A 13,826-nucleotide genomic window follows, 5' to 3' on the forward strand; every position below is an offset into this window, starting at 1 on the left:
ACCTGGGCAACGCGGGGGACACCGGAGAGAAGGCTGGGCACTGGCGTGTCGGCGTACGTTGTTGGGATGGTAAAGGGAAATAAGGGGAAGCGGGATAAATGGAAGAAACCACCAAATGTGTGAGAAAGTAACCCAAAGCACAGGGTGTGCCCATGCAGTGACCAGCCTTGTAATTCAAATCTCTGATTACTCAACCCAAAGTAGGCCCCCGGTCACCATCACCGTCCTATTTTAATTTCTGCATAGCAGTTTACTGGCTCCTCGCTCAGTACAACGTAAGCCCCAGGAGAACAGGGTCTATTTCTACCTTGTTCACAACTGATTCTCTGCGCCCCGAACTACCTGGTCCAGAGTATGAATTAATTTCGTATTGTTGAAGGAAGGAAGGAAAAAATTGACTTGGGGTATTTGAGATCTCTTCCTCAAGCATCTCCATGATGCAAAAGATTTCTTGGGTTCACTTGAGGTTTTGACTTTCTTCTCCAAATTCTGCGTAGAACACGATTCTTCATATATCTACCCATTCTTTCAATAATGAACTGTATAACCATTCTCAGTTATTTAACTCACCTATTCTTTGGTTCACATCTAGGAAAAAGAAATGACAAAGCAATATTCGTGTCCAAGAGTAGTTTAGGACAAAATAGATAATATATGTGAAGTATTTGTGACTGGCGCCTGGCCCACAGCAAATGATGAGTAATTGTTGACTTTTACCAGTCGGGATGAGATGTGTCCCCCTCCTGCCTGAGATTTCCTTATGTCTTTCCTCAGGGAAGCCCTAACCCCACCTCCTGAAGGGTCAGTTTCCCGTGTTATAGCTCTTCATACTTTCTTTTTTCCCGTGCTTACATAAATGTAATTGAATAAGTGTGGAATTGCTTGTTCAATGCAGTTGCTTTAAGTAAGACAAGTTTCTTAACCACTGTTAAAATAGCAAATCTAGCAGAGTCATAGGCTTTTATTTTTTCTATATTATGGATGATTTGACAGAGCAATCTTACAAGTATTTATATTCTTTAGAAATACAGAAATGTCAATTACAAAGTTATTTTCAGTAGGATCACTTAACAGAATTACAGGTTTTGAAGTATAGTTTATCAGTCAGAGTCCTACATACTCAAATTAAGTAATTAAGGAGAGTTGAATAAAGGGACTGTTTACAAAGTTGTAGACTGGGTTAAGAGAAACCAACAAAAGAGAGGGAAGCATTCCAGGACGAGCAATGGGGGAGCCATTGCTACCCTTCTCCTCAAGAGGCAAGGGGAGGGAGCAGGAATGGGAAGGATAGGATGGGACAAGGTCTTCAGACAGAAGCTGTGATCAAGGAAATGAAGCCAACCCATAGTCCAGCCAGAGAATAAATATCCTGGCCTCACTTCTTCCGGATCTCTGATCTTCTGTAGGTGCCACTCATTGGCAGGGCCCAATGAGAAGAGAGCAATAAGCAAGAGAGCTTACTGATGCAGTCCATGCGGGCTTGTGCTCACGGGCACAGAACAGGGTAGAGACTGGTGGAGAGTGGTTCTAAAGGAGTGAACACAAAGTATTTAGCACAATTCTTTTTATGGGCCATGGTAACAATCTAAAAGAAAGGTTGAAGTCTTAGTAGAACTCTTTGTTCGAGTTATATTTACATTGATTTATTAACAAAGAACAGAACAAGTTGTGTGGCCAATTGAGTTTTCCAAGATGGTGGAAAATCTTCCATCCTATGTACTGTTCTTAGAATGTGACGTTGTGCTTTTTTGTCTAGTAAAATGTCTTTGTTCCGCTCCCTTCTGCCTATAAAAATCTTTCATTTTGTAGGATCCTCAGAGCTCCTTTCTGTCTGCTAGATTGGATGCTGCCTGATTCATGAATCGTTGAATAAAGTCAATAAGATCTTTAAAATTTACTCAGTTGAATTTTGTTTTTAACATTATGCTGATTCTCTTATATCTCTTCCAGAGACTAGTTAATTATGAAGATTCATATTTTTTTAAGGCCAGGCTTGGTAATTTTGTTAATTTGTGTTATTAGCAAATTGGCAATATAGAACTCATTTTTACTTGTAGAAATACAGAAAAGAATGAATAGGATTAAAAAACAAATGAATAAAGCAAACAAATCAGAAACAAACTCATAGATACAAAGAACAAACTGGTGGTCACCAGAGGGGACAGAGGTGGGGATATGGGCCAAATAGGTGAGGGGATTAACAGGTGCACACTTCCAGTTATAAATAAATAAGTCATCGGGATGTAATGTACTGCATAGGGAATATAGTCAATAATATTGTAATGACTTTTTATGGTGACAGATGGTTACTAGACTTATCATGGTGCTCACTTTGTAATGTATATAAATGTCTAATCGCTATGTTGTACACCTGAAACTAATACAATATTGTATGTCAACTATACTTCAACTTAAAAAAAAAAGAATGAATAGGATTCTTAAAACAGTAAAATAAGAAACATACAAGCACTTCTCTTCCCCAATGTCCATCTGCCTTCCTAGGGAAGTCCAAGATCTCTGAGGCAAGTGTCCCCCGACCACTTCTCTATGCCACCTGGACCCATCTCAGGGTCTGGCTCTGAATAAACATTAAAGAGATCAATGGAAAAAAATTCCATCAATGCTGCCTCAGAATATCTGTGAGCCCAGCAGACAGAGCCCCCCAAACCAATTTAACTCTCCTTTTCCCCTCCATTTCTTCCCTTCCAGCTTCACCCTGGGGACTGTCAGTTATACCAAAATATGATATTACTTCCTCAGGACACATTTCAAAATCTTCTTGAGCATAGGGGAAATTAACCGGTTCTGAAGTCTCTGTGACAGTTTTGAGATTTTTCCCATAATAAACATCCCGTATACTAGTATATGCACACCGGTGCTTTTATTTCTGTAGGACAGATTCTCAAAAGTGGGTCTACTGAGTTAAAGGGCTCATATAATTTTAATAGATGTTCTTGATGAACTTTTCTGAAAGGTTGTAGCAATTCTCATTCCTACCAACAATGCTTGGAAGTGCAGCTTTCTGGAATCTTCTCTATTATTTGATTTCATTTGTCTTTTTATTTTTTGTCAATCTTGAGAGGCATAAAACCACATATAATTGTTTGGTTATTTTATAGAACAAATTTATTTATTTATTTTAAAGATTTTATTTTTCCTTTTTCTCCCCAAAGCCCTCTGGTTCATAGTTGTCTATTCTAGTTGTGGTCCTTCTAGTTGTGGCATGTGGACGCCGCCTCAGTGTGGCTTGATGAGCGGTGTCATGTCCGCGCCCAGGATCCGAACCGGTGAAACCCTGGGCCACTGAAGCGGAGCATGTGAACTTAACCACTCAGCCACGGGGCCTGCCCCAGAACAAATTTATTATTTATTCAAAGTGGATAATGTGTTTATTCTTTCTTTTTCCTCCCCAAAGCCCCAGCACATAGTTGGATATTCTAGTTGTGAGTCCTTCTAGTTCTTCTACGTGAGCCACTGCGTCAGCATGGCTACTGACAGACGAGTGGTGTGGTTCCATGCCTAGGAACCAAACCTGGGCCGCCGAAGCAGGGCACACCCAACTTTAACTACTAGGCCATCAAGGCTGGCTCTAATTGTTTTAATTTTCATTTCCTGACTGTCAATGATATTATTTTCCCCTATTTTGTGAGATAGGAATCTAATTTTGTTTTGTCCATATTCCAGCCAATGATAAAAGCACTATTTATTTTATTCTACAAAACACCATTGTCCCACTGAATCTATCTGTGAATTTTCTATTCTTTTCCATTGATTTGTCATTTCCTACGTGCAAATGTTCATTACTGAACATTACTATTAAGTTTTAATTCCTGGTAAGACAAATCCCTTCTCAGTATTTTTTATTCAAAAAGACTCTTGGCAGTTCTCAGTTTTTCTATACAAACGTTAAAAATTAATTTTTAATTTTGGAATTGGAAATATATTCATATGGTTCAAAAAATATATATATAACAGATTATCACTGATATTCGCTTCCTGTCTATTCCTCCTCAGATCTTTATGCAAAACAAAAATACATTCTGGTAACATTAACCCTACACACTACCCCCCTAAATGTAGCATACTATATACACAGTTCTGCACCTTGCATTTTATATTTAGTATATTTTGAAGATCTTTCCAAATTAGTATACAGAGAGCCGCCACATTCCTTTTCATAGCTTCATAATGTTCCACTGAATGTACCATAATTTATTTAATCAGTCATCTGTTGACAGATTTTTGAGTTGTTTCCAATTTTTTTCTTTTTTTGAGGAAGATCAGCCCTGAGCTAACACCCGAAGCCAATCCTCCTATTTTTCCTGAGGAAGACTGGCCCTGAGCTAATATCTATACCCATCTTCCTCTGCTTTATATGTGGGACCGCTGCCACAGCATGGCTTGACAATCGGTGCCTAGGTCTGTGCCTGGGATGTGAACCAGCAAACCCTGGGCCACCAAAGCAGAGTGTGCGAACTTAATCACTTTGCCACTAGTCTGGCCCCCAATTTTTTGTTTTTACGAAAAACCAAAAAACTGAAATGAACAACCTTGTACATGTCATTTTATTCCTGTGCAGTTGTACCTGTAGGATAAACTCCCAGAAGTATGATAGCTGGGTCAAATAGTAAATGCCTTTGTAATTTTTACTGCTATTGCCAAATTGCCCTCCCTATGGATTTTACCAATTTTCAGTCCTACTAGCAATATATGAATTCATGTTTCTTCACAGTCTCACCAATACAGTGTGTTGTCAAACTTTTAGATTTTTGCCACATTATTTTCCAGTTCCAAAAACAATAACCACTGAATTCTGATGGGAATAACATTCCATTAATTCTCCTGTGAGATACTCTTTTGTGATAATACGTTTTTATATTGTCTTCCAACCAGAAAATCCTTCATCATTATTCAAATTTCATTTTTCGTACTTCAAATGATTTCGTATTTTTCACCATGTTACTATTTAAATTCTATACCTACATATCTTTTCATTCCTTTTTCATTTCCACATCTAATCAGTGGGTTAGTGCAGAAAAAAAATATTTTCCTATACCCCTCACGCATCCAGCACCTTACTGAATTATATGAATAACTTCAGCACTGTTATTAGTTCTGGCGCTGTTTCCCTGCTGGGCACGGAGGAACGTACAAGATGAGACGGGACCTGCTATCCTGCGGTTTACAGCCTTGATGGGGTAAAGGAAAATGAACAGACGAGAATGAAAATGGTGCCATATGACAGTCCTAAGGGCCTAAGTGAGACCAGTAGCCAGGGGAGAACTGTCTCGGAGGAAGAGACACTGAAGCTAAGAGCTGAGTGGAAAGCACCGTCCCCTCAAAGGAGCCGCAGGCACTTGAGGTGACCGTGGACTAGGCTTCCAGCTCGCCGATTCTCTCCTAACCCGTCATCTGAGCGGTTCCACGCCCTGCCTCACCCCACCCTTCCCTCTGCGCTCTTTTGCGGCTGCGCAAGGCCCTGCCCAATGGAAAACATCGCCCTGCTAAAAGGGGTTGGGATTGGTCCTAAGTGCCTGAGGCTGCCAGGAAGGGGCGGGGCTTATCGTAATTAGTATATATTGATGGGGCGGTCCAAAGGCCGACGGAAGTGCTCTGTGTTGTTGCCGGAAGTGAGGAGAGGAGGTTTGTGATGGCGGCTGCGACTCTGTCCCAGAGAGTAAGTGCTGCGGTCTCTACCCAGGCGGTTTTGTTGGGGAGGGCTCCGGGGGGCGGCAAGAGGTGGAGGAGATGCCTGGGTGCCGGGTCAGGGGGCACAGATACTGTGGGGTAGGGTGGAGGCGAGCGCCCGGCCCGGGCCGTCGGGAGCCTCGGGGCAGGCCCCGCCTCAAGCCGGCCCTCCTCGCCGCAGGGGCCGGTGGGCGGTGCGGAGGAGGAGCAGCCCGTCGCGGCGGCCGAGGAGCTGGCCGCCCAGAAGCGCGAGCAGAGACTGCGCAAGTTCCGGGAGCTGCACCTGAAGCGGGTGAGTGGCCCGGAGGCCGGCCGGGACGGTCCCCTGGCCAGGCCCGTGCGCGTGTGCGGAGGGACTAGGGAGCCGAGCAGCGCGCCTGCCGGGCCCGTGGAGCTGGATGAGGGCTCTGTCCCGGTGGTTCTCAACCCCGGCAGCACGGTGAAAATACACATGCTCTCTCCAAGCCTTCTCCCACCCACATCTGATTTAACTTATCTGGGCTGGGTTGGGAGTCTCTATTAACAGCCTCCTCGCTGTATGATTCTAATAGACTCTTCATTTTATCTAGGAAAATAAGTAGAGCTGGAGACTGGAAGAAACTTGTCCATTGTTAATAAGAGAGCTAGTTGCCTCTTCACTCAAAAATAGTCAGCAAATCTCTGGAAGTCTGTAGTGTCAGTGGTTCAGCTCGTTGGTGAGGAGCCAGATGATTATGAGAAGGCCTCTGCTCTTAAGCAGAGGAGACAGCTTTATAGCCAGAGATTATGTTGTGGTAAATGGCATGCTAGAATTAGAGACAAAGTGCCCTGGGAGTGCAGAGGAAGAGAGATCAGTACAGTTAGAGAGGCTCCAGGCAGCGCCTCATTTAAGAGGTGATCCCTAAACTACTGTTTGAAAGATGAGTAAGATATTATCAGACAAAGAAAGAAGTTGGAGGAAGAAATACCTAAGCAGAGGAGACAAATGCAGAGGAAGAGAATTCGCATTAGGAATAAGAGCCCAGCAAACAACTGGTTGCAGTTGGAGCTGAGAAAAGAAAAAGCGGGTCTTGACTATTTCAACTTGAAGTGGCCTGACTGGCTGCTTGGCCATTGTTTCACAGAACCCCGGCATCACTCTTGCTGTTGGAGTGAGACAAAAACAAAAGGGTTCAAACCACAGAAATGCCCACATATCCCCCTTTTCTGCTAACATCAGTGACAGTTATTACCAAATACAGCATTAGCCTCACTCCATTAATCCTACCTCCTGTAGAAACACTTAAGATACCCGATCATGGAATGCTCTGGCTTTCTGACAGTGCCTAATCCAGACCACAACCGTACTTCTGTGACCGCCCCCATCATCTGACCCAAACCCAAATCCTGTAACTGGCCCCCCCTAAAACCCTCCCGCTGAGATGCCTACAGTTCCCCCATGGTTTGCTGTCTCCTGCAGTGCAACCAGCACAACTTTGTTGGGCTACAGGTGTATTCTCAGTGTCTTCACTTGGAGGGCGCTGCCAGAGCCCAGAGTACGTGCGGGCTGGTAGCTGAGAGGAGGCTCTTTTTGCCCAGAAAAAGTTAGTCTAATAAGGAATTAAACACATTTAAATATTTACTTGAAGGGACTGTGTAAAGAACATGTGGTTAGAAATTAGGGGACATGGGTTTCTGGACAAAATGCCACAAGCTTGTGACCTAAGAAACGTCTAACTTACGTTGTCCTTAAGATAATATACTCATTTTGTTTTATGCAGTTAAACTTATTTTAAAACAGACTTCATAGAGTGATTCAAATGAAAAATCCCTTTCATTTGCCATAATGTAAACTGTTAAAATATTTTAAAAAGAGGAAACTAACACCCAAATTGAGGCTTTTTCCTTGAGTTAATTAGGATTAAAAGAGAATTGGAAGTAGAATATCTTTTTTTTTTTTTTTTTTTTTGAGGAAGATCAGCCCTGAGCTAACATCTGCTGCCAATCCTCCTCTTTTTGCTGAGGAAGACTGGCCCTGAGCTAACATCCCTGCCCATCTTCCTCTACTTTATATGTGGGATGCCTGCCACAGCATGGCTTGCCAAGCGGTGCGTAGGTCCGCACTGGGATCCGAACTGGCGAACCCCGGGCCGCCAAAGCAAACGTGTGAACTTAACCATTACACCACCGGGCCAGCCCTGAACGTAGAATATCTTTCTCATCATGTGATATAATATTTCATGCCATCTGAAGTCTACTTAAGTGCCACTGTAGTATGCCTTCCCCACTTTGTGAAATCATGCCCGATCCAAACCCTAAGGGGCCTGCTCAAAGGGACCACACAGCTAAACAGAGGCAAAGCTGACCTTGACCCCAGGCCTCTGGAACAGCAAACCAGGGCGGTCCAACACATTTCTTGACTACATACAAGTGTGGACCTAATTAGTCTGTGCCCTTGCTTAAACTCCTTTGATGGCTCTCTATTACTTTTAGGAGGAATTGTAGTCCCCTTGTTCATGTGTCTTACCTGACCATCCTCAAAGAAGGCAACATTTGTTTCTGTTTATTTTCATGTTTCAGCTGACAGACTTTTTGTGATTTTAGAATGAAGCTCGTAAATTAAATCACCAGGAAGTTGTTGAAGAAGATAAAAGACTTAAGTTACCTGCCAATTGGGAAGCCAAAAAAGCTCGTTTGGAATGGGAACTACAGGAAGAAGAAAAGAAAAAGGTTAGGAGTGACTCTGCTGTCTCCACACGTGGTTTGTTCAGTCATTTCTGTTGGATGGAGACAGTACAGAGTGGTGGTTTTGTCCACTGGCTCTGGAGCCAGCCTCCAGAGTTCACGTCGTGGCTCCGCTTTTCAGTAGCTGCAACAATTTGGGCGAATTATTTAACCTCTCTCTGCTTTGTTTTCTCATCTCTAAAACGGGGACTATGATAATAATTATTTGAATTAATTATGAATTAAATGAGTCAATGCATGTAAAACATTTAAAGAGAGTCTGATACCTTATAAATGTTGAATAAGTGTTATTTTTTAAGTTGATGCACTCACTTATCTACCATAGCAGATTCCCGAATTTCCTGCAAAAATTAATCATTATTTTTAAAGTATTACTGGATATCTTTATTTAATCTTGATTTAAAATAGATCAAATAATTGCTTGTACCAAAATTGCAGGCATTAGCTTTTTTTCTTTCTTTTTAGGAGTGTGCAGCAAGGGGAGAGGACTATGAGAAAGTGAAGTTGCTAGAGATCAGCGCAGAAGATGCAGAAAGATGGGAGAGGAAAAAGAAGAGGAAAAACCCTGATCTGGGATTTTCAGGTAAAACTGGCTTTTACTTTATTGAATGGGCCAGTCAGATAAGCATTGCCTTCAGCGTTTCTGGTTTTAGGAAAGGACATGTGCCTTCGTGGAATATCCTCTAAGAGGCTTAAACCCAAGAAAAAGACAAACATGTCTCCCAGGGAGAAGTAAAAGTGGCCGTCCTTCAGTCAGCTAGGTTCTTTTGTTCCTTGTGGTTAAATTAATCAAAGCCTGTATTATCTGCATCTTCAGGATAGAGGCTCACATTAGAGTCTTGTGCATAAATTGCTAATAATAATTTGATTCTTGTCTGAATAGTCATGACCAAACAGATAATCATCTCTGATGGCGATTTTATTTTTAGATTATGCTGCTGCCCAGCTACGCCAGTATCATCGGCTGACCAAGCAGATCAAACCTGACATGGAAACGTATGAGAGACTGAGAGAAAAGCAGTAAGTTGACAGCGTCAATTCAAGTCCTTTTTTCATCCTGAAGTGATATAGATGTGTTTGTGTATACACATCCGTACACACATACATAAATACAAACACGCTTTAAATGCTTGGGTGTGGGTTATCAAGAGCTGTTTAAGAATGTTTTCTGGTCTTGGTGACACTATTTATTTACTAAAAAAACCTTTTTTTTGTTTCTTCTTCTCCCCAAAGCCCCCTAGTACATAGTTGTGTATTCTAGTTGTAGGTCCTTCTGGTTCTGCTATGTGGGACACTGCCTCAGCATGGGCTCATGAGTGGTACTAGGTCCATGCCCAAGATCAGAACCGGTGAAACCCTGGGCCGCTGAAGCAGAGCGCGCTAACTTAACCACTTGGCCATGGGGCCAGCCCCTTGACAACACTATTTGTTGCTCACTCCATAAACCACTTAGTTTTGCTAACCACGTGGTTGTCTTTCTTGCTGGGCCTTCTGAGACTGGGAGTTGAGTGTTTAACACCCGGATTATCGTAGTTACTCAGATGTTTTGGAGGCAGGATGCATTAGTGCTGGGATGAGTGAACTTCTGTACAGGACCAGAGAGTAGATATTTAGGCTTTGTGGGTATATGGTCTCTGTCACAACTACTCAGTTCCACGTTGTGATGTGACGGCAGCCCCAGAGGATACACAAACAAATGGGTGTGACAGTGTCCCGATAGAACTGTTCACACACACACATGCACGCTGGCTGACCCTGCTTTAGTGGAAAGAGACATAACCTGAACCTAGAGGCGAGTCCTTTAACCTCTGGCCCTTGGCTCTTTCATCTGTAGGATGAAGGTGTTGGAGTAGGTAATTTCTGAGGTCCCTTCCAATTTTGTTTTCTTTTTTTAAAAAAAGTTAAGAGCTCACAGTAAATATACGTATATATTTGATCTCTAATTGTGAATGGTGGTTTACTTTGAAAACGTGGAGCACTTGTAGAGTTACTGTAAGTCCATTCTGCTGTTTTTTCAGTGGAGAAGAGTTTTTCCCAACATCCAACAGTCTTCTTCATGGAACACATGTGCCTTCCACAGAGGAAATTGACAGGATGGTCACAGATCTGGAAAAGCAGTGAGTACTCAGTACAGCAGCCTGAAATTTTAAATGCTTAACAACAAAATGGATATAATGTGCTTAGAGTGAAGTGAAAAGACAGATGTTATACTTGCTAATTTCTGACCTAGCATCTCTAGTGGTTTTGGGGACAAACAGCGAGTATGGTTGAGTCCATATATTTGAAATGGAGTTGCAAAATACTGATAAAAATTGAGTTGTTATAACTGAAGCAGGGAAAAGTCTAAAGGAAAATATTCTTTAAAAGCTTTTACTTTAACAACCGTCCCACTATTAGATTTGAAGAAGTATGAATGTTCTAGTAAATGTACCTTCATTCTATTTGTGTTTCTTAATACCGATGGCCTGAATATTGGGCAGAGCAGAATGCATTTATATTTGAGGAGTTACGTAAGTTTACGTAAGTACTAAGAATAGGGTCTAGGACATACTGTGCACTCCACATTAGCCATGTTTATTGTTATATAATTACTATTGTAATAGTCATTTTCTTTTAAGTAGTACTTCATGTGTTCAGTTCCGACCAATGTAGCATTGCTCTTTTAGAAGCATTGTGAAGATGAGTTTGTATTTACTGAATTTCCTGCTTCATACCTGGGGTTATGCTGTTAATTAGCAGTTTCAACTTGATCTTGTTGAAAACTGGACTGCCCTCCCCACCCAGAGGGTGCTATTCTAAGTGAACTGATTCTCGTCGTAACTGTTTGGCCCTGTTTTATTAAGATCAAAAAAGAAGGGGCCGGCCTGGTGGTGCAGCGGTTAAGTGCGCACATTCCGCTTCTCAGCGGCCCAGGGTTCGCCGGTTCGGATCCCGGGTGCGGACATGGCACCACTTGGCAAAAGCCATGCTGTGGTAGGTGTCCCACATATAAAGCAGAGGAAGATGGGCAGGGATGTTAGCTCAGGGCCAGTCTTCCTCAGCAAAAAGAGGAGGATTGGCAGTAGTTAGCTCAGGGCTGATCTTCCTCCAAAAAAAAGAAAGCAGTTTTGAATTTTGTAAATTATTTTCTTCTTTCCCCAGAATTGAAAAACGAGACAAATATAGCCGGAGACGTCCCTATAATGATGATGCAGACATTGACTACATTAATGAAAGGAATGCCAAATTCAACAAGAAGGCAGAAAGGTTCTATGGGAAATATACAGCTGAAATTAAACAGAATTTGGAAAGAGGAACAGCTGTCTAATCCCTTCAGGAACTGTTTTTAGAAGCTTGAGAATGGAGTGAAAATGTCTTCTAGCAAATTGAAGTTCTCTTCGAAGTTATACCAGTAAACCAGAACTCAGTCTATACCTGCCTGATCAACATTTAACAATAAATATTTTTTCTTAAGCGTATACTTTCATGTATATTTCCATGTTTATGTGCTTGGATATAAGATATATTTCATGTAGTGTATTTGTTTTGTAAAAATCTACTTTGTATGAATTCTAATTATATTATTTTTCTATGTATTTTAAATGCGTATGACTGTTTAGTCTTTGAAGCATTTTGGGCTTAAGATTGCTGGCAGCATATGTAAATGCAGTCATTTTGAACATTGTTATGAATTTGACAAAATCCAGAGCTGGACTCAGGAATCAGTTGGGGTTGTGGACTCCGAAACTAAGGACAGTGATGAGGAAGGCGGCAGTGGCTACTGGGCGGGTGGTGCGGCCTCTGCACAGCTGCTTATGACCAAATCCAGGAAGGAGCAGAACTGTCCGCCCCTGAATAGTGACCGTGGACAGTTGCCTTTTTAAAAAGCAAATATCGTGTGGACTAGGATCCCTACTAAACACTTTATTTTCAAAACAAATATTTGAATATATGTACATTTGTATATACACAAACATACACGTACATGCTTCCATTCCACAAACATTAAAATGTTTTTTTCTGGGGGCCAGCCCTGTGGCCAAGTGGTTAAGTTCACGTGCTCTGCTTCGGCGGCCCAGGGTTTTGCCAGTTCAGATCCTGGGCACCGTCATGGCACCGCTCATCAGGCCGTGCTGAGGTGGTGTCCCACACGCCACAACTAGAAGGACCCACAACTAAAAATACACAACTGTGTACTGGGGGACTTTGGGGAGAAAAAGGAAAAAAAAAAGTTTTTTCTGTTACGGGAAATTCCAAACGTTTTCCAAAGAAGACAGTAATACGATGAATGCCATATACCCAGTACCCATCGTCAGTAATCAACTCACAGCCAATCTTGTTTCATTGTTATTTCTATCTGCTTTCCCCTCCACGACTCCCACGTTATTTTTAAGCAAATACTAAATGTGTAATTTCATCTCTGAATATATCTGAAGGGTAAAGATTTTTAAGAAAGACCATAATACTTTTACCACAACGGTAGTTTTAATGAAAGTCCAGAGAGAAAGATTGGTATAATTTCTTTGTTGATTAAAATGCTGAATACTAATTAGGACATTCCAAATTAAGAGAAATCTGAAACTCAGGAAATTTCACAAATATTTTGGCTTTACTGTTTAAAGACAATTTAGCATTGAATACCATTGGTAATTATTCTCTTTTTGAATTTATGTAGCACTTTCTATTTCTGTTCTCATTTTGTTTTCTTTCCTAGCATTTCTGTGTGCAGTTAATCATGTCTGATCACAGGGCCTTCATGCTACCTTGGAAAATACATTGAATATGTTTCTTTCTCGTCCCATTTCTACATTTCTACTATCTTCGTTCAAGTCTTTGATCCTGAATGTTGCAATAGCTTTGAAAAAAAATCAAGACTATCAAATAGCACCTGGCAATGTATTTAAAAGAAGAATTTACTATGAGCCAGCTGGGTTTATTCTGATAATGCAAGAGCAGCTTGTAGACCTGTTAGTTGCCTGTCTAATATCAATTCTCCTTTCTTTGTTACCACCAGAATCACGATTATTTGGTGAATTTTTGATAAAAGTTTCCAGCTAAATACTCGCTTCTGCAGACTGACTTGCTATTACAGGTAGTCAGATTTTATAGTTCTGGCTAATAAGACACAATCTAATTTATTCCAAGAAATCTTTTTCTTTCTTGATAAGGGAGTTGCCTCTCCCTGCTTTCCCCTTCCTCCTTCCTGCTTGGATCACACACATGAGGGCTGGCACTGTAGCAGCCATCTTGTGCGGTGAAGTAACAAGCATGAGGACAAAAGTCAATGTGCAGAAGAAAGTGGAGCAGATCTTGGGTCACTGTTGGCATTGCTGAGCAGCTGCACCAGCCCTAGGTGCCTACTTCTCATGTTCTTGTTACTGGCCATTGAATAAATTTACGACCAACACATGGTTCAATTTCAGGACATCTGTCAACAGATGTTACATATACAAAAG

At 41.6% G+C, this 13,826-nt stretch overlaps 1 protein-coding gene across 1 annotated transcript; it reads left to right on the forward strand.

Moving 5' to 3' along the window:
- Nucleotides 1-5,547: 5,547 nt before the first annotated feature.
- Nucleotides 5,548-11,973, forward strand: LOC103559239 (pre-mRNA-splicing factor SYF2). Its single transcript, XM_070610684.1, has 7 exons — nt 5,548-5,677; nt 5,870-5,980; nt 8,251-8,376; nt 8,857-8,974; nt 9,321-9,411; nt 10,410-10,508; nt 11,533-11,973. Exons 1-7 carry the CDS (start codon nt 5,651-5,653, stop codon nt 11,696-11,698), a joined length of 738 nt encoding a protein of 245 aa, XP_070466785.1. The 5' UTR covers nt 5,548-5,650; the 3' UTR covers nt 11,699-11,973.
- Nucleotides 11,974-13,826: the final 1,853 nt, after the last annotated feature.

The sequence above is a fragment of the Equus przewalskii genome, chromosome 2 (assembly GCF_037783145.1).
Source record: "Equus przewalskii isolate Varuska chromosome 2, EquPr2, whole genome shotgun sequence".
NCBI classification, from domain to species: domain Eukaryota; kingdom Metazoa; phylum Chordata; class Mammalia; order Perissodactyla; family Equidae; genus Equus; species Equus przewalskii.